Here is a 21,944-nt window from a genome sequence, read left to right on the forward strand (position 1 = left end):
AGTGCGATCTCGGCTCACTGCAACCTCCGCCTCCCAGGTTCAAGCGATTCTCCTGCCTCAGCTTCCTGAGTAGCTGGGATTACAGGCACCTGCCACCACGCCCGGCTAACTTTTGTATTTTTAGTAGAGATGGGGTTTCACCATCTTGGCCAGGCTGGTCTCAAACTCCTGACCTCGTGATCCGCCTGCCTCGGCCTCCCAAAGTGCTGGGATTACAGGCGTGAGCCACCGCGCCCGGCCTCAAGGAGTCTTTTACCTGCAGCTAGGAGCCTAAAGTAACAAACAACAGGAGTTCTTTGGCAGAACTCCTGGGCAAAAGAGAGCAAAGCTTTAAAGTTCAGCTACAGAGACGGAGGCAATGTGATCTACCATTTAGATTTTTTAAAATCCACATTATTTTAGGGAAATAGAAAGAAATAAACAATTAGTACTTTGATTTTTAAATAATTACTGGTTGGTAATTTTATAATTTAAAAAAAGGACTATGATTAATATTGAAAAGTTACATTGGTGGGTAACATCCATCCTTTTGCCCTAAAACTTTTATCTCTATTAGTAGGTAACACATTGGCAACATGTCTTTAAAACTGGTAACTGTGGTTTTTACTGTGTAGTCCCTAAGGTCAAACGACTTTTCCATGAACTGATTTTAATCAATTGGGCATGATGCCTCACAATTTTCATGGTGACTAAATGTAAATTGATAACATCTCTTTTTCTTCTTGACTCTATTCAAACTTCTTTCAATCTCTCTTTAATATGATTTTTTAATTGAATAAATAACATTATAGGAAAATAAACAGAATTTCTTGGTATAGCAACTATCAGTTTTTTGAAAACATCTTCTAATCCTTATCAACACATAGACAGTTTTACAGAGTTTTAATCAGTGAATATATGCAGTTTGTATTTATCTTTTTTATGAGTATTTCTTTTTCACATATCTATACAGTTTACCTTCTCATTATTTTAGTGATAACCTGCTATTAGATGAAACTGATGTACCATAGTTTCCATCACCATTTCCCAACTTTTGGGCACTGGGGTTGTTTCTAGCCTTCCACAATTTTAAACAATGCTACTATAAACACCTGTGTAAAATTTTAAAAATTTTCCTTATGCTAATGAACTTGTATGATCATTTTATAGCCTTTGTTACATTTTACCAGATCACCCTCTGAAAATATTCAATGCAGAAAAAATAAATCTTTTTTTTTTTTTTTTTTAGACAGAGTCTCGCTCTGTCGCCAGGCTGGAGTGCAGTGGCACAATCTCCACTCACTGCAAGCTCCGCCTCCTGGGTTCAAGCGATTCTCCTGCCTCAGCCTCCCGAGTAGCTGGGACTATAGGCACGCGCCACCACGCCCAGCTAATTTTTGTATTTTTAGTAGAGACGGGGTCTCACCATGTTGGCCGGGATGGTCTTGATCTGTTGACCTCGTGATCTGCCCGCCTCGGCCTCCCAAAGTGCTGGGATTACAGGCGTGAACCAATGCACCTGGCCAGAAGAAATAACTCTTATATTTTCACAGGGTTTTACAATTTATAAAGCATTTTCACAAAAATAGCTTTGTTTAATCTTGATATTAGCACTGGGAGATAGATTTCTTTCTCTGAAGGTCCATTAGCACCAGGCTTTAAAGGTTTTGCTAATGGAGAGCGAATGAACCCAGAAGGAAGAAGTGACGCAGAAGCAGTGGGAATCAAAGAGTTTGATAAATATGCTGGTAAACCTAAATGAATAATGCTGGTTTAAAAATAACTGATTTCATTTGTTTTGTTTCTTATTTGAAGACAATGAGAAACAAAAATGCTAAACAGTGATAATGTGGAAGGTGGGGGTGATCTTCTGGCACATTTTACAGTCCTTGTATTGTTCAGAAGGATCCTAATGATATTAACTCTGGACTTCAAAATAGTAATGTGAAAAATTTAAGAGTGCCCACTAAAAGAATAGAAATAGAATGTGTATCTTCCAAATCAGTAGAGTAAAACAAGGAATAAAGAAAGCTCAGATATTCTACAAAGCAGGAAAGGAGACAAAGAAGCAAAGAAAAAGCACAGGAATAAGACATAAGCCTAAATTTACCAGCAATCACAGTAATTGAAAACAGATGAAAGTCATTTATTAAAAGGCAAATACTATAAAATTGCATTAGAAATCATCTATCAGCTATTTTCAAGAGATACACAATGCAAAATGACATAGGAAGTTTGGATGCAAAGATATATAGCAGGTCCTAGAATAACTTTGTTATAACAGTCATGAGAAAACACTAATTAATTCTTGGCCAGGCTGTGTGGAGTTTGCACATTTCCTAATGTCTGTGTGGGGTTTCTCTGGGTACTCCAGTTTCCTCCCACATCCCAAAGATGTGCATGTGAGGTGAATTGGCATGTCTACATGGTCCCAGTCTGCGTGTGTGTGTGCGTGCGTGCATGCGTGTGAGTGTGTTCTGTGATGGAATGGCATCCTGTTCAGGGTTGGTGCCCAACCTGCACCCTGAGCTGATGGGTTAAGCTCCAGCCACCTGCAAACTTGAACTGGAATAGTTGGGTAAATACTTATTTTACTTGCTTTTATGAATCTTTCTTAAATGTGTCTATTGCTCACATTTGTTTCAATGTTTAATGTTGAATAGAAGTGTTTTCATCTTTATTTATAAGTTTGATGATATTTTTGTGACCAAAAATATGTTCTACGAACTTGTCTCTTGTTTATATCAACTAGCCTATGATAAAATTGGTTTCACCTCCCTTAAATTGCAATTTCTAAGAACAAATCCATACTAGTCAAAAGAAAGCTCATGTACCAACATTAATATCAGAAAAAAGGCAGAATTATGTTAGAAAGTATTGTAAGAATAAAGAGGTTCTCAGGCTGGGCACGGCTGCTCAAGCCTGTAATCCCAGCACTTTGGGAGGCCGAGGCAGGTGGTTCATGAAGTCAAGAGATCGAGACGATCCTGGCCAACATAGTGAAACCTCGTCTCTACTAAAAATACAAAAATTAGCTGGGCTTGGTTGTGTATGCCTGTAGTCCCAGCTACTCGGGAGGCTGAGGCAGGAGAATCGCTTGAACCCAGGAGGCAGAGGTTGCAGTGAGCCGAGATTGCGCCACTGCACTCCAGCCTGGCGACAGAGTGAGACTCTGTCTCAAAAACAAAACAAAACAACAACAACAACAAAAAAACAAAGAATAAAGAAGTTCTCTATTAGGTATAAAACAGTATCTCATGGTAGTTTTATTCTTCATTTCATTAATTTTAGCACCAGTGAAACTAAATATTTTTTGGAAGTAGTAGTTTGCTAAGAAGTGGAGACTTGACTGATTTGCCTTTTTATTTTAGGGATTAATCATTTTGATTACAAATCTTTTCCACCCCAATCCTAGAGCATTTATCTTAGTTTTATAGTTTCCATTGTTACAAAGTTGAAATTTTTTTGCAATGGAACCTGGTTACTTTGGCATGTGCATTTTTTTTCCTTTAACTCACTATTTTTTTTTCTGAAGTATTTTAAATTACAGACAGCATGACACACTATCACTAATACTTCCATATGCATCTCAAAAAAGATCATTTTCTTACATAGCAAAATATTATCACACCAAATACGATGACATTAACAAGAATTATTATTATTATTATTTTTGAGATAGAGTCCTGCTCTGTTACCCAGGCTAGAGTGCAGTGGCGTGATCTTGGTTCACTGCAACCTCCACCTCCCAGGTTCAGCGATTTTCCTGCCTCAGCCTCCTGAGTAGCTGGGACTACAAGTGCATGCCACCAGGCCCGGTTAATTTTTTGTATTTTTAGTAGAGACGGGGTTTCACCGTGTTAGCCAGGATGGTCTTAATCTCCTGGCCTCATGATCCGCCTGCCTCAGAGAATTTTTTCATTATCTAATTTCCAGTCTACATTGAAATTTCCCCACATATCTCCCAAATTTCCTTCACACATCTATGGCAAAACCAGTTTCCAAACTAGGACCATGCATTCCATTGGGGTGGTATGTATCTCAAATCTCTTAATTTGCAACAATATGTTTTTTAATAAGTCTTTTAAAATCTACAATAGTCTTTGCTTTAATGATAATGATCTCCTGAGAGCCTGTGCAAGTGTCTTGGAACAGTTTCTAGCTTCTGGATTTGCCTTTTCCAACCCTGTGTTGCTGTTAGCTTAATCCTTGTAATTCCTGTGAACTGAAAGTTACATCTAAAGGTATGATTAGATTCAAGTTCAACTTTTTTCCGTTTTTAAGAAAGCAAAACTGCATAAGAGATAATGTTGGGTACTTCATGCTGAGACCAGAGACAAGCAATATCTTATCTCAGTGATTGCTAATTTCTTATGTTACTTTGGGTCATAAAATTCCCCTTTAAAAGTAGAGGTAATTACATTTCTTGCTTCTTCTTTTATTGCTTCCAGAAATATCTTTCTGAAATTTTATCCACCAGAACTTACAGTGGTAAGTAAAATAAAGTGTAGATTTGCTTTTTTCTTCCTACTGATATCCAAGTATCCACAGTATTCATTTAAATGGTCTTGGTGGTAGCCGGGCGCAGTGGCTCACGCCTGTAATCCCAGCACTTTGGGAGGCCGAGGCGGGTGGATCGCGAGGTCAGGAGATCGAGACCATCCTGGCTAACACGGTGAAACCCCGTCTCTACTAAAAATACAAAAATTAGCCGGGCGCGGTGGCAGGCGCCTGTAGTCCCAGCTACTCGAGAGGCTGAGGCAGTAGAATGGCGTGAACCCGGGAGGCGGAGCTTCCAGTGAGCTGAGATTGCACCACTGCACTCCAACCTGGGCAACAGAGGGAGACTCCATCTCAAAAAAAAAAAGGTCTTGGTGGTTTACACAAATGTTTATATTTGCCAAAACTCATGGAATTGTACCCTGGAAAAGGGTGAATTTTACTGTATGTCAATTATGCTGACTTAAAAAATGGTCTCGGCCAGGCGCAGTGGCTCACACCTGTAATCCCAGCACTTTGGGAGGCCGAGGCGGGTGGATCACAAGGTTAGGAGTTCGAGACCAGCTTGACCAACATGGTGAAAACCCGTCTCTACTAAAAATACAAAAAATTAGCCAGGTGTGGTGGCACGTGCCTGTAATCCCAGCTACTCAGGAGGCTGAGGCAGAAGAATCACTTGAACCCGGGAGGTGGAGGTTGCAGTGAGCCAAGATCGCACCATTGCACTCCAGTCTGGGTGACAGAGCGAGACTCCATCTCAAAAAAAAAAAAAAAAAAAGTCTCCACTTGAATAGTCAATTATTCAAAGAAGATACACAAATGGCCAATAAACACATGAAATGATGCTACTAATAGTTATTAAAATGCAAATCAAAATTACAATGAGATATCACTTCACACTCATCAGGATGGCTACCATCAAAAAAAACATAAAATAACAAGTGTTGGCAAGCATATGTAGAAATTGAAACCTTTATGCACTATTGGTGGGAATGTCAAATGGTACAACCACTGTGGAAAACAGTATGGCAGTTCCTCATATAATTAAAAATTGAATTACTGTATGATCTAATAATTCCACTTCTGGGTTTATACCCAAAAGAATTGAAAGCAAGGTCCAGAAGTGACATTTGTACACCCATGTATATAGCCACACTATTCACAATAGCTAAAACGTGAAAGCAACCCAAATGTCCGCCAATAGATGGATAAGCAAAATGTGACGTGTATTGTAATGAATCTTATTCAACCTTAAAAACGACCTGAATTCTGATATATGCTACAGTGGTCCCCAACCTTTTTGGCACCAGGGACCAGTTTCAAGGAAGACAGTTTTTCCACAGGCAGGAGTGGGGTGATGGTTTTGGGATGAAACTGTTCGACCTCACATCATCAGGCATTAGATTCTCATAAGGAACGGGCAAGCTAGATCCCTTGCATGGGGCAACCTAGATCCTTCTCATGGGGCAGTTCGAAATGGGGTTTGTGCTCTTATGAGAATCTAATGCCCCCACTGATCTGAGGCCCAGCTCGGGCGGTAACGTTCACTCACCTGCTGCTCACCTCCTACTGTGCCACCAGGTTCCTAACAGGCCAGTTATGCATACTGGTCAGTGACCCAGGGGTTGGGGACCCCTGGGCTGCAATATGGATGAACCTTGAGGACATTATAAGTGAAATGAGCCAGTCACAAAAAGATAAATACTGTATGATTCCACTTATATGAGGTACTTAGTAAAAAATTATAGAGACAGTAAGTAGAATGTTGGTTGTCAGGGCTTGGAGGATGTGGGGAGGAAAGGGTTATTGTTTAATGGGTAGTTTGTTTTGCAAAATGAAAAGATTTGTAGAGGTTGAAAGGTGGTGATGGTTGTACGTGAGTATACTTAACACCACTGAAATGTACACTTGGTTAAGATAGTAAATTTTTTTTTGAGACGGAGTCTCGCTCTGTCGCCCAGGCTGGAGTGCAGTGGGGCGGTCTCGGCTCACTGCAAGCTCCGCCTCCCGGGTTCACGCCATTCTCCTGCCTCAGCCTCCTGAGTAGCTGGGACCATCGGCGCCGGCCACCATGCCCGGCTAATTTTTTTGTATTTTTAGTAGAGACGGGGTTTCACCGTGTTAGCCAGGATGGTCTCGATCTCCTGACCTCATGATCCACCCGTCTCGGCCGCCCAAAGTGCTGGGATTACAGGCGTGAGCCACCGCGCCTGGCCAAGACAGTAAATTTTATGTGTATTTTACAATTTTTAAAATGGAAAAAGGTCTTTAGTCTTTTCCCATTGTTTTATTACATTTGCTGTGCCAAGTAAGACATTCCTATATAATTTTAATGTTTTGTTCCATTGGTTAAGTATGTTGTAATAACTGACACTTTCCGGTTTTTTTAACCTGGTACAGCAAGAGACTATTTCTCACTGGTCTTCCCCACTTGCACCCTTTGGCACATACATTTATGTATTAGGTTCTGTAAATTATTTGCTTGGGATTGTATGACTGGGGAAACATTTCCTACATTTTTCCAAGGCAGGCAGAGGCAAATTATACCACTACAGTAATTCCAAATTAGTGTTTCATTTAAATGTCCTCCACTATTGTTTCAGTAATTTTTATGCATGTTCCTCTAGGCCCTTAAATGTGATATCCCTCCATTAAGTTTGTTTCCAAGAAAGCAATATTCTCAGTTACTTCTGAGACAGGTAACTCCTCTTTCCCTTATTTTTAAAGATATCTATTGCTGGGAGCACTGATCGGAATGGATGACCTCTACATTCTTCGTATTTGCAGACTGCTTTTAGTTTTAGTTCCCAGACTTTTGGTCTTAAAGACGCCTTTACACTAAAAAATTACGGGGGACCTCAAAGAGCGTGTACGTGAGTTATAATTATCAACATTTACTCAATTAGAAATTAAAATTGGTATTTCTAAGCGCAAGAATACACATGCGCACATTCCATTAACCACCACTGCAATGGCGTCATCACATGTTATGTGATCACTGGAAATTACTACACGAACATTAGAGAGAGAATGAGAATGAAAAGGAAAATAGTTTTGACATGAACTGACCCCCCTTCCTGGGTCTCCAATCCACCCCACCACTACCCCCCATTCCAGGAGTCCCAGGATCAAGCTTTGGGAAGCGCCATCCGTCACAGGTCTTGGTCTCCCCTTCCAAAAGTCAGTGCCTCTCCAGGCTGCCCATCCCCAGCAAAGATCCGGAAGTCCGCTGCCCCTAGCAACAGCACCCAGCAGCTAGCCCTCTGTTTGGTCGTACCGCACCCGGAAATCGGAGCTGCGCACGCACCGCGGGCCTCCGATTTCCCGGCGTGCCCCAGGAGAGCGGGGCGGACGCGCGCGGGCCTAGAGGCCCACGTGATACGCAGGGCGGCCGAGGCAGGAAGCTGTGAGTGCGCGGTTGCAGGGTCGCGTTGTGGCTACGGCTTTGCGTCCCCGGCGGGAGCCCCAGGCTGGTCCCCGCCTCCGCTCTCCCCACCGGCGGGGAAAGCAGCTGGTGTGGGAGGAAAGGCTCCATTCCCCGCCCCCTCTCTCCCGCTGTTGGCCGGCAGGATCTTTTGGCAGTCCTGTGGCCTCGCTCCCCGCCCGGATCCTCCTGACCCTGAGATTCGCGGGTCTCACGTCCCGTGCACGCCTTGCTTCGGCCTCAGTTAAGCCTTTGTGGGCTCCAGGTCCCTGGTGAGATTAGAAACGTTTGCAAACATGTCCCGGATCGAAAAGATGAGCATTCTGGGCGTGCGGAGTTTTGGAATAGAGGACAAAGATAAGCAAATTATCACTTTCTTCAGCCCCCTTACAATTTTGGTTGGACCCAATGGGGCGGGAAAGACGGTAAGTCTTCAGTAGCCGCCTTCAGTTTACAGGTCGCTACATCTTTCGGAGAATAAAATGGGAAGTTCAGAACTCTCCTTAGGAGGAGAAGCGTCCTTAGGGCTCCACAGGTGTAGGCCCTTAAAGTGCCTTGGGGTGTGGCCTGCAGGCTACAGCGACCTTAGGAGTTAAACCTGGAGCAGGCCCGGAAGGATGTCCGGACTTGTCCTGGGGACAAGGTTTACTTAAGAATCCCAGGAGACCGGGAGCTGTCGCCGCTCACTCAGAGTTCAGTTCCCACTGGATGCCCTTTGGTCTGTATTGATGTTTTTAACGCTGTCTCCTTGCTTTCAAAGCATAGCATTCACTTCCCAGTAGTTGTCCCGTACAAGAATTTCTTTAAAAGTTATAAAATGATACATACATGACTAAAGAGTTTCCAAGTATGCCAACTGTCCAAACATAATACATGGAAAATAAATGACTTAACTTCAAAATGTAACTGATGTAGTGGGGCTTAACTTGGAAAACTTCTGTTCTTAAAACTCAGTCAAAAATTTAAAGTTGGTGCACGACTGACTTTTTTTTTAAGCCGTGGGAATATTTATAAATTTGATGGAAAGAATAACCAAGAGGCATTCTGGTCAGGAATAGTGGCTTAAGAAAAAGCAAGACGATGTCAGTATAGCAGGGAGAAGAGTCTAAAGGAAGGATTTGTGAAGAGTGTAGAAAGAGAAGGTTGAGAATTGAATGCCAAACTTGTTTACTTTTGTTTTTGTAAAAATGTTATTTGTTGAATGCTTGTTATGTACTTAGCATTGTACTAAATACTAGCAAAAGGGAGAGTAGTACTGTATAGTGTTTATGAGGATTGGCTGCCTCAGTACAGATTTTTTGCTTCATTTATTAGTTGTCTGACTGTTGACGAGTGACCTCACTGCTCTGTGCCTTAGTTTTCTCATTTATAAAATGGAGATTAAAAATAGTTTCTACAGCTGGGCACGGTGGCTCACGCCTGTAATCCCAGCACTTTGGGAGGCTGAGGCGGGTGGATCACCTGAGGTCAGGAGTTCGAGACCAGCCTGGCCAACGTGGCGAAACCCCGTCTCTAATAAAAATACAAAAATTAGCCAGGCGTGGTGGTGCATGCCTGTAATCCTAGCTACTGGGGAGGCCGAGGCGGGAGAATCACTTGAACCGGGGAGGTGGAGGTTGCAGTGAGCCGAAGTCACGCCATTGCACTACACCAGCCTGGGTGACAGAGCGAGACTCTCCCCCACTCCCCCCGCCAAAAAAAAGTTTCTACAGGCTGGGCACCGTGGCTGTCGACTGTAATCCCAGCCGTTTGGGAGGTTGAGGCTGGGGGATTGCTTGAGCCCAGGAGGTCGAGAGGTCGAGGCTGCAGTAAGCCATGATCATGCAGCCTGGGCAGCAGAATGAGACCCTGTCTCTTAAAAAGTTTCTACAGCCTGGAGTTAATGTGAGAATTAAATAAATGTACGTAAGAGTGCTTAGTACAGTTTAGTACTTAACTGTTAGCCATTCTTTTTTTTTTTTTTTAGCCATTCTTATTATTAACTTAAATTAGTTTAAAGGGTTTCAGTTGAAAATAAAGAATTATTTTTTTCCCAAGTAACAATTCTTCATATTAGGATAACTTCTTAGTTATATAGCATTTCTGTGAACTTACAGCATTGATTAACACTTAATCATATTTTTATTACAGGTTTTATAAGGTCAGATTTTATCTATCTTTTATAGTTTCCATAATAAATAATATTTTTGTAATGAATTCATATTTTATGATAAACTTCTGTGGTTCTCTTATAACGAAGTAATGTAATTTTCTGTTTCTTTAGACCATCATTGAATGTCTAAAATATATCTGTACTGGAGATTTCCCTCCTGGAACCAAAGGAAATACATTTGTACATGATCCCAAGGTAATGGTGCTAGTACAATTTTGTATTTTTATAATTATAAAAATGATAATAGCTTATTATAGAAAACTTGGCATTGGAAAGGTATAAAGAGAAATGAAAGTCAGCCCCCCACAGTTTTAGCACCCAGTAATAACCATTGTTGACATTTTCATGTATTTTCCTCCTCTTTTAAATACTGTTTTATATAGCTGATGTCATACTCTTAATTTTGTATTCTGGGTTTTTTTCCCAACTTAACATTATCATGAAGTCCCATGTCACTAAAAAACTATCATCTGGGTGTTTGGTATGTAAGTGTTTCTTTTAATCTTTATACTGTTTTGTATGTCTGAGATATTTTCTACTTAAAGTGCATGAACACTTTAGTAGTTATGTAATTTTCTTACATTAGATTGCTTTCAGTTTTTCATTAAAATGTACCATGATAAGCCAGGCTTGGGGGTGTGTGCCAGTACTCCCAGATAGCTCTAGAGGCTGAGATGGGAGGATTGCTTCAGCCCAGGAGTTCAAAGCTAGCCTGGACAATATAGTGAGACCCACTGTCTAGAAAAAAAGTACCATGATAAAAATCTTTGTGTATGAATCATTGTTTGAATTATGGTGTTTATACTATTCGTGTGTGTAAAGGACATAGAATTTGGTCTATAGGTTTGTTTTTGCACATATAGAAGTGAAACAATACATACACACACACACATATATATATAGTTTATTTGTTTTTAGTGGGGTCATGTGCCTCTCTCGCCGCTCCCTGACCCCAGTTCCACTATGTTTTCGTTACATATTCTTCCAAGCTTTTTTCTGCTTATAAAACCATGCCTATGTGAGCATATAAATGCATTCACACATACATATTTTAGCACATTAATATAATTTTATACTTCTATTTTATTGTTTTTAGTTACTAAATTGTATTCCATTGAGTTTATATCCTATAGTTTATTAACTGACCCCCTGTTGATTATTATTTGTTTCCACTTTAGTGTGATTAAAGATAACTCTGTAATTATGAAAATATTTATGAATTTTCCTCTTAGAAATATAATAGTATTTAGTACGTTTACTGAGTCCTCTCTATAATGACTGTTTCCCACCTTCTCTCTCCTTAAATCTACAATCTACTTTCCTTAATTGATGATCTTGCTTTGTACTTTATTGAGAAATAGGAAGAATCAAATGAGAATTCCCTTATTTTCCAGTCATCAAATCTACGAAACTACTGTACATACGTGCCCATACTGTTTTTTCTTGGATAAATTATTTGTTGTTTTATCTAAACATCAACCAGCTCCTTGGAGGCTAGATCTCATTGATCCCTCTTATCCACCCAAGGATTTTGCCCTTCCGTTTTTCCATCTCTCTCCTGGATCAGCAGTTTCTCTTGATGGATCATTCACATCAGCATATAAACATGCTCTGGTATCTCTAGTCTTCAAACAAAAAACTCTCCCTTTACTCCAATTTACCCTCTAGCCATTACCTTTTCTGTGTTCCAATATATAGCAAAATTCATAAGATTTGTATGTCCTCATTGTCTTTACTTTATTGACTCCCATTTTTCCCTCAGTCTACTCCATTCAGGTTTTCTTTTTTTCCTCCACTAAAAGTGCCTTTGTAAGGTCACTGATAATCTCCATGTGCCAGATAGAGTGGTCAGTTTCTAATTCTCATTAACATCTTGTCAGATTTGACACAGTTGGCTATTTCTTTTTTAAAAAATATTTCCTTCTTGGCTTTTGTGACACTATAATCTCATAGTTTCCTTCTTTCTCACTGGCTATACTTTAGTCTTTGTTGGGTCTACCTTTGCTTGATTTCTTTTTTTTTTTTTGAGACGGAGTCTCACACTGTTGCCCAGGCTGGAGTGCAGTGTGGCATGATCTTGGCTTACTGCAACCTCTGTCTCTCAGGTTCAAGCTATTCTTGTGCCTTAGCCTCTTGAGTAGCTGGGATTACGGGTGTGCCACCACACCCAGCTAATTTTTGTATTTTTAGCAGAGACAGGGTTTCATCGTGTTGGCCAGGCCGGTCTCAACCTCCTCACCTCAGGTGATCCGCCTGCCTCGGTCTCCCAAAGTGCTGGGATTACAGATGTGAGCCACTGCACCCAACCTGCTTGATTTCTGAAAGCCAGTGTGACGCAAGAGTTGGCCATCTTTGCATTAACCCTCTTCCCTATCTCTCTTGGATAAGCTTATTCAGTCTAACGGCTTTAAGTACTGATTATGTGCTGGTAACTAACACATTTATGTATTTGACCCTGACTTCTTTCCTTAACTCTAGACATATATGTCTAGCTGTTTGTTTGGATATTTAATGGGCATCTCAAATTTAACATGTTCAAAATGGAACTCTTGATTCCTTGTACCCACTTCCTGCCTACATTCTCAGCTCTGTTACTACCTCAGTACCCCACCCCCGCCAGTTTTGTAAATGATGTCATCATCCATACATAAGCAATTCTTACCTACCCTTCTAAAATATGTCGGAATTTGTCTACTTCATTCCATCGGCCACTGTGTTCCTGTTCCAAGCCACCATCATATTCCCTTTCAACTATTAGAATCGTCTCCTAACTTGTTTTCCTGCCCTCATTCGTGAAGCTCTCTCTTTCTCACAGAGTAGTCAGAGTTGTCTTTTAAATATTCATTCAAGAGGGAATGAGTTGTTCAAAATCTGGGAGGAAAACATTTCATTCAGTCTAGTTGCAGAGTCCCTGAGCATGGTTGGTGTGTTCAAGGAATGGCAAGGAAGAACAAGGGGAAAATGGTAGAAAATAAAGTTAGAAAGATAGGAGAGACTAGATCCTGTAGGTCCTTGGATTCTAGTCTTATTTAAATAGGAATCTGTCTATTGGGAGATTTCGAGCAGGGAAAGGACATGGTCTGACTTATGTTTTAAAGTGCTCAGTCTGGTTGCTGAGAGAAGACTATCTGTAGGTAGCAAAGATAGGAGGGCAGAGACAAGAGGATTTTGTGATGATGCAGGTGAGAAATATAGGTGGCTTGATTAAGGTAGTGGTAGAATTGTGAGAAATGTTTGGATTTAGGATGTATTTTGAAGATAGAACCAACAAATTAACTAATGGTTTGGATAATGGTGTATGAAAGAAGTAAAAGCATCAAGCATAACTCCAAAGTTTTTGGCTTGAACAACTGGATAAAATAGTTTTGTCATTTATTGTAATGGGGCACTATGGAAAAAAAATTTGGGTGGATCTGGTTTAAACATGTAAATTAGGGATATGTGTTAAATATCCAAAGGAGATGTCCAGTTGGCAAACAGAAGTCTGTTCAGGAAAGAGATTAGGACTGGAGAAAGAAAATTAGGAATCATTAATGTATACAGGTAGTTCCACATAGTTAATTTTTAAAGCCTGATGAGATCAAATAGAGAATGAATATGGAAAAGATATTCAAGACCTTAACCTAGAGCACTAGAGCTGATGATGCCTTTAGAAATTGGGAAGAGGAGGAGAAGCTAGTAAAAGAGCAATTCGTTAAGTAAGGAAAACTGAGAGAGTGGTGTCTTGGAAGACAAGAGAATAAAGTATTATAAGGAGGAAATCATCAACTGTGTCAAATATGTTGATAGCCCAAGAAAGAAGAGGAGTGTTTGGATATGTGGAGTCCATTGTTGCTCTTGACAAAACCAGTTCCAGTAATCAGAGAAAAGATAAAGAAGTGAAACAGAATTATTTTATGAATTTTGTTGTAAGTGGACACAGACATAGGACAGTAGCTGAAGAGGTTAACAGGATAAAGGAAAGTTTTGTTGTTGTTGTTTTATTGTGTTTTTAAAAGTGGGATATACTAGAGTATTTGTAGACTGTTGGGAATGACTCTGGACAGAAACATTGATGCAGGACTGGGGATAATTACAGAGCACAATTCTTGAGTAGGCAAAAAGAGATAAGATCCATTGCCCAACCAGAGGGGATACCAGATACATCCACTGTTATCCATTGTAACAGGGATGTTAGGCAGAGCATATGATTGGAAACTTTAGTAGTGAAAGAATGAGTAAGTTCTCTTTTGATTGCTTTTATATTCTCAAATGAAAAAAGAAGTGAAGTTACTGGTTGAGAGTGGCAGAAGGGGTTGATTGAGCCTAGAAAACATAGAGTAGTTTTTAACCTCAGTAAGTAAATTGATTAAGGGAGGCGTTCTGGGATTACATGACAGTGTCAGGGGTTTTGTGAAAATTTAAAGAGAGACCAGCCATCATGGTTATGTATGTTTTTTCAGTCTTGTTCAGCCCAAGCACTGAATAAATTGGAAAGTTGCATTTATCCACGATTGCGGATTTGGTAAATACTATGAAGGTAATGAGAAGCAAGAAATTGAGTACTGATACGGTTTGAATTTGTATCTGCCCAAATCTCATGTCGAATTGTAACCGCCATTGTTGGAGGAGGGGCCTGGTGGAAGGTGATTGAATCATGGGGGTGGATTTCCCCCTTGCAGTTCTTGTGATAGTGCGTAAGTTCTCATGAGATTTGGTTGTTTAAAAGTGTGTAGCACCTCCCCCTTCACTCTCTTCCTCCTGTTCTGGCCGTGTAAGATGTGCCAGCCTCCTCTTCGCCTTCTGCCATGATTGTAAGTTTCCTGAGGCCTCCGCAGTCATGCTTCCTGTACAGCCTGCAGAACCATGAGCCAATTAAACCTCTTTTCTTTGACCAGTTTCAGGTATTTCTTTGTAGCAGTGAGAAAACAGACTATTACAGAAAGTTGGTACCGAGAGTAGGGTATTGCTATAAAGATAGCTGAAAATGTGGAAGTGACTTTGGAACTGGGTAGTGGTTAGAGGTTGGAACAGTTTGGAGGGCTCAAAAGAAGACAGGAAGATGAGGAAAAGTTTGGAACTTCCTAGAGACTTGTTAAATTATTTTGACCAAAATGCTGACAGTGATATGAATAATGAAGTCTAGGCTGAGGAGGTCTCAGATGGAGATAAGGAACTTACTGAGAACTGGAGTAAAGGTCACTCTTACGATGCTTTAGCAAAGAGACTGGCGGCATTGTGCCCCTGCTCTAGGCATCTGTGGAACTTTGAACTTGAAAGAGATGATTTAGAGTATTTGGTGGAAGAAGTTTCCAGGCAGCAAAACTTTCAAGATGTGGCCTGGCTGCTTCTAGCAGTATATGCTCATATGTGTGAGCAAAGAGATCTGAAACTGGAATTTATATTTAAAAGGGAAGCAGGGCATAAAAGTTTGGAAAATTTGCAGCCTGACCATGTGGTAGAAAAGAAAAACCCATTTTCTGGGGAGGAATTCAAGCCGGCTGCAGAAATTTGCATAAGTAAAGAGGAGCAGAATGTTTAATAGCCAAGACACTGGGGAAAATGGCTAGAAGGCATTTCAGAGATCTTCACAGCAGCCCCTCCCATTACAGGACACTACTCCCTGTGTTTCAGCCACTCCAGCTCCAGCCATGGCTAAAAGGTCCCCAAATGTATCTCAGGCTTCTGCTCCAGAGGCTGCAAGCTGTAAGCCTTGGCAGCTTCCACATGGTGTTAAGCCTGTGGTTGCACAGAGGACAAGAGTTGAGGCTTGGGAGCCTCCACCTAGATTTCAGGGGATGTATGGAAACGCCTGGATGTCCAGGCGGAAGTCTGCTGCAGGGGCAGAGCCCTCATGGAGAAGCTCTACTAGGGCAGTGCAGAAGGAAAACGTGGGGTTGGATCCCCCACACAGTGTTCCCAATGGGGCACTGCCCAGTGGAGCTGTGAGAAGAGGGCCACTATCCTCCAGACCCCAGAATGGTAGAACCACCAACAGCTTGCACTGTGTGCCTGGAAAAGCTGCACACACTCAACACCAGCCATTGAGAGAAGCTATGGGAGCTAAGCCCTGCAGAGCCACAGGGGTGGAGCTGCCCAAGGCCTTGGGATCCCACCTCTTGCGTCACTGTGGCCTGGATGTGAGACATGGAGTCAGAGGATATTACTTTGGAGCTTTAAAATTTCGGATCACGAGGTCAGGAGATTGAGACCATCCTGGCCAACATGGTGAAACCCCGTCTCTACTAAAACACAAAAAATTAGCTGGGCGTCCTAGCACGTGCCTGTAGTCACAGCTACTCAGGAGGCCGAGACGGGAATCACTTGAACCCAGGAAGTGGAAGTTACAGTGAGCCTAGACTGCACCACTGCACTCCAGCCTGGCGACAGAGGGAGACTTTGTCTCAAAAAAAAAAAAAAAAAAGATTTGGCTGGGCACGGTGGCTCACGCCTGTAATCCCAGCACTTTGGGAGGCTGAGGCGGGCAGATCACGAGGTCAGGAGATCGAGACCATCCTGGCTAACATGGTGAAACCCCATCTCTACTAAAAATACAATAAATTAGCTGGGCGTGGTGGCGGATGCCTGTTGTCCCAGCTACTTGGGAGGCTGAGGCAGGAGAATGGCATGAACCCAGGAGGCAGTGCTTGCAGTGAGCCAAGATCACGTCACTGCACTCCAGCCTGGGCGACAGTGAGACTCTCTCTCAAAAAAAAAAAAAAAAAAAGGTTTAATGACTGCCCAGCTGGGTTTTGGACTTGCATGGGGCTTGTAGCCCTTTGTTTTCGCTGATTTCTCCCTTTTGGAACATGTGTATTTACCCAATGCCTGTATCCCCATTGTATCTTGGATGTAATAGCTTGTTTTGATTTTACAGATTCATAGACCAAAGGGACTTGCCTTGTCTCAGATGAGACTTTGAGCTGTGGACCTTTGAAGTTAATGCTGAAATGAGTTAAGACTTGGGGGACTGTTGAGAAGGGATGATTGTATTTTGCAGTGTGAGAAGGACATGAGATTTGGGAGGAGCCAGGGCGGAATGATATGATTTGGATTTGTGTCCTTTCAAATCTCATGTCAAATTGTAATCCCCAGTATTGCAGGAGGGACCTGGTTGGGGTGATTGGATCATGGGTGTAGATTTCCCCCTTGCTGTTCTCGTGATAGTGAGTAAATTCTCATGAGATCTGGTTGTTTAAAAATCTGTCACAATTCCCCCTTTACTCTTTTTCTCCTGCTCCAGCCATGTAAGATGTGCCAGCATCCCCTTTGCCTTCTGCCATGATTGTAAGTTTCCTGAGGTCTCCCCAGTCTTGCTTCCTGTATAGCATGTGGAACTGTGAGCCAAGTAAACCTCCTTTCATTATAAGTTACCCAGTTTCAGGTTTTTTTTATAGCAGTGCAAGAATGTAGTTATACAACTATAATCTTAATATATTGACTTAATCAATCCTCCTGTATGTAATCAATATCTCATCGTTGCATCAGGGCTCTAGCACCCTATATGGGCTGACTCCATCCCTGTATGCCAGTCTTCCTTATCCTGCGTAGGCTCTAACTCTTCATTCTGACTCCCTCACAGGATGCTTTTCCATTCTGTATAGACTTTGACTTCTGGTGCTGGGTCATGTCCTCATTCCCCGCCCTTCTCTGATACCCGGTGGCCTCTTGCAGGGATGCCCACTGTACTCTGACCTGAATCTCCCCAGATCTGTGTCACTGAGAGGGTCACTCTTCTCAGTCTCATACTTTATACCAGGTGGCTTCTTGCAAGAATGCCATCTCTATGATCTGACTTCCCCCAGCCGACTTACCCCTCAGGTGGGCCCCCTTCTCATCATTATCAGGCTCTGAATCCCCACACTATTCCCTGGCGTGGACACTCTGCTTCCGAGCTGGATCCCCCCTATTTGTGGATTCCTCTTTCATCCTGCTGGAACTCCGATACCATTAGACTCTTGAAACTCTGTCTATGCCAAGCTGTTTCCCCATGAGGGTACCCTTCTCAGCCTACTCAAGCTCATTTATTCCACTCTAGGCTGAGTTATAGGTGCCTTAACCTTCAGCTGGCATGAACACGCACCTTCTTCTGCCCCACCTAATGGTTTTACGACTAGATTGTTTGGAGAAAGAAGGGTTTTTCTTATTTTTTATTTTATTCTTTTTGATAGAAATTGTTCTGAAGTATAATACACATTTATTTGTTTTAATAATTCAATCAAAATTACACTTCACTTTTGAAGTGACTCTTCTTCAATAAGAGTGTCAACAACAATATAGTGATAGAAATGCTAGAAGATAGCCCTTCCTTGAATTCTATTTACTAATTTGATGTTTTCCAGGTAGCTAGGTTCTCGAAAAGTAGATGCGATGGAAAATGAATAGTGTATTTGGCTTGCTAGTCAGGAACACTGTAAACAGATTAATTTTTTGCTGCATAAATACATAGCTCCTTAGTTCAACTACTGTGGATTAAACCTTCAGCAGAATGCTCTCCTTATGATGAAATGACAGAGTCAAGTCTGGGCTTTCAAAGCTTTATACTGACCTCTGGCCACCTCCTCATTGAAATGTCTGTATCCTAAGAGGCTGTATCTGAGTAGCCAGTCCAGCGACTTCTTCCTCTTTACCTCCGTCCTCAACCCTTGTCCAGGCTGCCTTCCTATCTCTCCTTGATTATTCCCTGCTTCATGTCTTGACTCAGTTCACTCTGTTCACCCTAAAGACAAAATAATTCTTCTAAAATGCATATCTACTTCATGCAATTCCCCTGGTCAACCATTTAGTGCCATCACCTTAAATCCAAAAGCCTTACCATGTTTAGAAGGCTGTTAATTTCTGAAACATTTTAGGATGATACTCCTCTTTTCGCTACTTTCTATGCCAAACATTCTGAAATTTCTGTAGTCACATAGTGACCCAGATCTTCTCATCTGGTTAACTTCTACCCAGATGGGTAGAAGTTTCATTTAAACATTCACTTCCTTTAGAATACCTTCCCTGAGCTGTCCTAGATAGGTTAGATGCTCCTGCTTTGTACTCCCGGATTATCCTGTACTTATGATGGTGTTTAGCACACCTTATCTACATTTAACCTATCTTCCATGCTCCAAAGGAAAAAAAGTCTGTCATTTTGAACCAAAACAACACATGAAACCTACAAAATGCCTGTAAATATTTGTTGAATGATTAATTGAATTAGTATCAAAGTTAAATTCATGCCAAGAAGTCATTAAAAAGTCAACAAAGGATCTTTTATGATTTTTTTTTTTTTTAAAAAGCAGAATCCAGTACTTCTGATTTGGGTTGCAACAAAATAATGAGTATCACACTTATACTCACAAGATGAATAACTGTAACACTGGAACAGTATGTGGAACAACTATTTTCAGGCATTGGACCACAGATAATGCAGGGCTATATTCTTTGAGAAAGGAGAAACATAAAAGGTGATTCTGCATTCATTCCAGCTTTCTACCTAGGAACATTTTGTAAACTTTGGCACATGGAATTGGAATCCAGTAGAGAGCTGGGCAGAATTGGGCATCACTAGGCAGATGAAACAAAGATAGGATTTTGGATTTGCTAAAGTGACTGGAAATTGTAGAGCAGAGTACTGAAGTAGGGTTGTTGTGCCGAGATGGTGTACCAGAAATCTGCATAAGGATCTTTTGAGTCTTTGGCCAGATACTAAGCTATCCATGTATAGGATGAGATTTAATGAGGGCTAGTAGAGAACAACTACCAAGGTGGCAAGTGGGGCTGTGAGTGGTGTATTCTAAAGGTCACACAATGCTGTGAGACGTTTGAGTCCTGATATGCCAGAATGGAGTGACCTTGTGGAACTCTCCAGTGTTCACTTGAGACCTCAGAAAGGCCCACCTAACAAATACTGAAACCAGGTTTTGATAGAATCAAGCTGAGTTGCCAGTAAATTAACTGGCTGCTAGAACAAAACTCAAGACTTTTTAAAGGAAGCCTATTCAGTCCAAGCTCTCGATGTGGCATCTACAATGCAGAATATAATTTTAAAAATTAATGGGAATATGCAAAAGAAAATGTGGTCTATACCTCAGAAGGGAAAAGTGAGTAGAAACAGATCCAGAGATGACAGATTTTGGAATTAGCAGACAAGGATTTTTTTTTTTTTAAATTATTTTTTGAGATGGAGTCTCACTCTGTTTCCCAGGCTGGGGTGCAGTGGCACAATCTCGGCTCACTGCAACCTCTGCCTCCCAGGTTCAGGCAATTTTCCTGCCTCAGCCTCCTGAGTAGCTGGGACTGCAGGTGCCCACCACCATGCCTGGCTAATTTTTTTTTTATTTTTTATTTTTAGTAGAGACGGGGTTTCACCATATTAGCCAGCCTGGTCTCGAACTCCTGACCTTGTGATCTGCCCGCCTCGGCCTCCCAAAGTGCTGGGATTGCAGGCATGAGCCACTACGCCCGACCGGATTTTTTTAAAGCTATGATAGATAAGCTCAAGGACTTAAAGGAAAAGATGGACATAATGTGTGGGAAGACATCTAAACAGAGTAATAAAAACTATTAAAAAAGACCCAAGAAGCTGAATGCATCACAAGCAGCAGAAACATACCTATGTTGTACATTACATTCAAATTGCTCAAAACTAAAGATAAAATCTTAAAAACAGGTGGAGGAAAAAGTAACACATCATGCAGAGGGAAAGAATAATGAGTATGATTACTTCTTAGGAAAAGCAATCTAAACCTGAAAACAGTGGGACAGCACCTTTAAGGTGTTGGGGAATAAAAGTTAAACTCCTATATCCAGCAAAAATATTCTTTGAAAATTGGAGGTGAAATGGAGAACATTTTCAGATTTAAAACAAAATGGTAGAAGTAATTTGTTACAGACAGGCTTGCACTATAGTAATTGTTAAAGAAAGTTTTTGAGGCTGAAGGAAAATGTCGAAAATGATTGTAAATTAGTCCTAGAGTAAAAGCTGCTCTAGGTCCCCCTTTACAGACCTTAACAACAAAGGTTCAACAGAATCCAACTGTTTGTTGCTCAGAAAACTTAACTGCATGCCAGAACAAGGTTCAATACTCATTAAAGGAATAAAACAAAATCTTTCACCCAACAATACAAAATTCACAATCAAAAGTTAACAAGCATCCAAATAGCAGGGAAATAGGACCCATAATCAGAAAAATCAATCATATGAACAGATCCAAAATGAAAGAAATAATAGAATTAGTAGATAAGAACCCTAAAACCTTATTATAAATCTTATAAATATGCTCATAGATGTAAAGGAAAACATAAGCATAATGAGAAAAATGGAAAATAATTTTAAAAACCCAAATAAACGGAATAATGGTGTTTTTGTATATAATGGTACAAATAGGTTAAAAGCAAAAGGATTGAAAAAATGTACTGTGCCAGCTAATGAAAAGAAAGCTGAAGTGACCATATTAATACCAGACAGAAGACATCAGAACTAGGGAAAATGAGACATTTTATGATGATAAGAGGTCAATTTACTGCAAGGACACAAAAATTCTAAATGTAAAACTTCCAAATATATGAGGCAGAAACCTATGGAACAGAATGGAGAAATACACAAATCTGCAAGGTCAATCGGAGATCTCAGTACCCCTCTCAGTAGAGAAAAGAAGCAGCAGATGAAATATCAGTAAGTATATGGAAAATTTTAACAATACTGTTAATCAAATCAACCTGATTGACATTTATAGGACATTCCATTGAACGACAGCAGAATACACGTTATTTTCAAGTGCATGTGGAACATTCTCTAAGATAGACCAACATTCTGGACTGTAAAACAAGTGTCAATAAATTTATAAGGAGTAAAGTCATAGATAATGTATTCTGTGACTATACCAGAATCAGTAGCAGAAAAATATCCAGAAAATCCTCAAATAA

The 21,944-nt window shown here is 40.9% G+C and overlaps 1 protein-coding gene across 4 annotated transcripts in view; it reads left to right on the top strand.

Annotated features, from left to right (window-relative positions):
- The first annotated feature begins 7,722 nt into the window (after positions 1 to 7,722).
- The window catches only part of RAD50 (RAD50 double strand break repair protein), an 86,657-nt gene continuing 72,435 nt past the window's right edge, over positions 7,723 to 21,944 (top strand). For 3 of the 4 annotated variants that reach the window (XR_010140024.1, XM_002815863.5, XM_054555930.2), the window contains exons 1-2: positions 7,723 to 8,328; positions 10,167 to 10,250. Coding sequence is in view for 2 of the 4 variants with exons in the window: in XM_002815863.5 (XP_002815909.3) it covers positions 8,200 to 8,328; positions 10,167 to 10,250 (213 nt within the window). In the remaining 2 variants the exon portion in view is untranslated. The remainder of the gene's footprint in view (positions 8,329 to 10,166; positions 10,251 to 21,944) is intronic. The other variant, XM_063724246.1, reaches the window with a different exon arrangement.

Source organism: Pongo abelii, chromosome 4 (assembly GCF_028885655.2).
Source record: "Pongo abelii isolate AG06213 chromosome 4, NHGRI_mPonAbe1-v2.0_pri, whole genome shotgun sequence".
NCBI lineage: Eukaryota > Metazoa > Chordata > Mammalia > Primates > Hominidae > Pongo > Pongo abelii.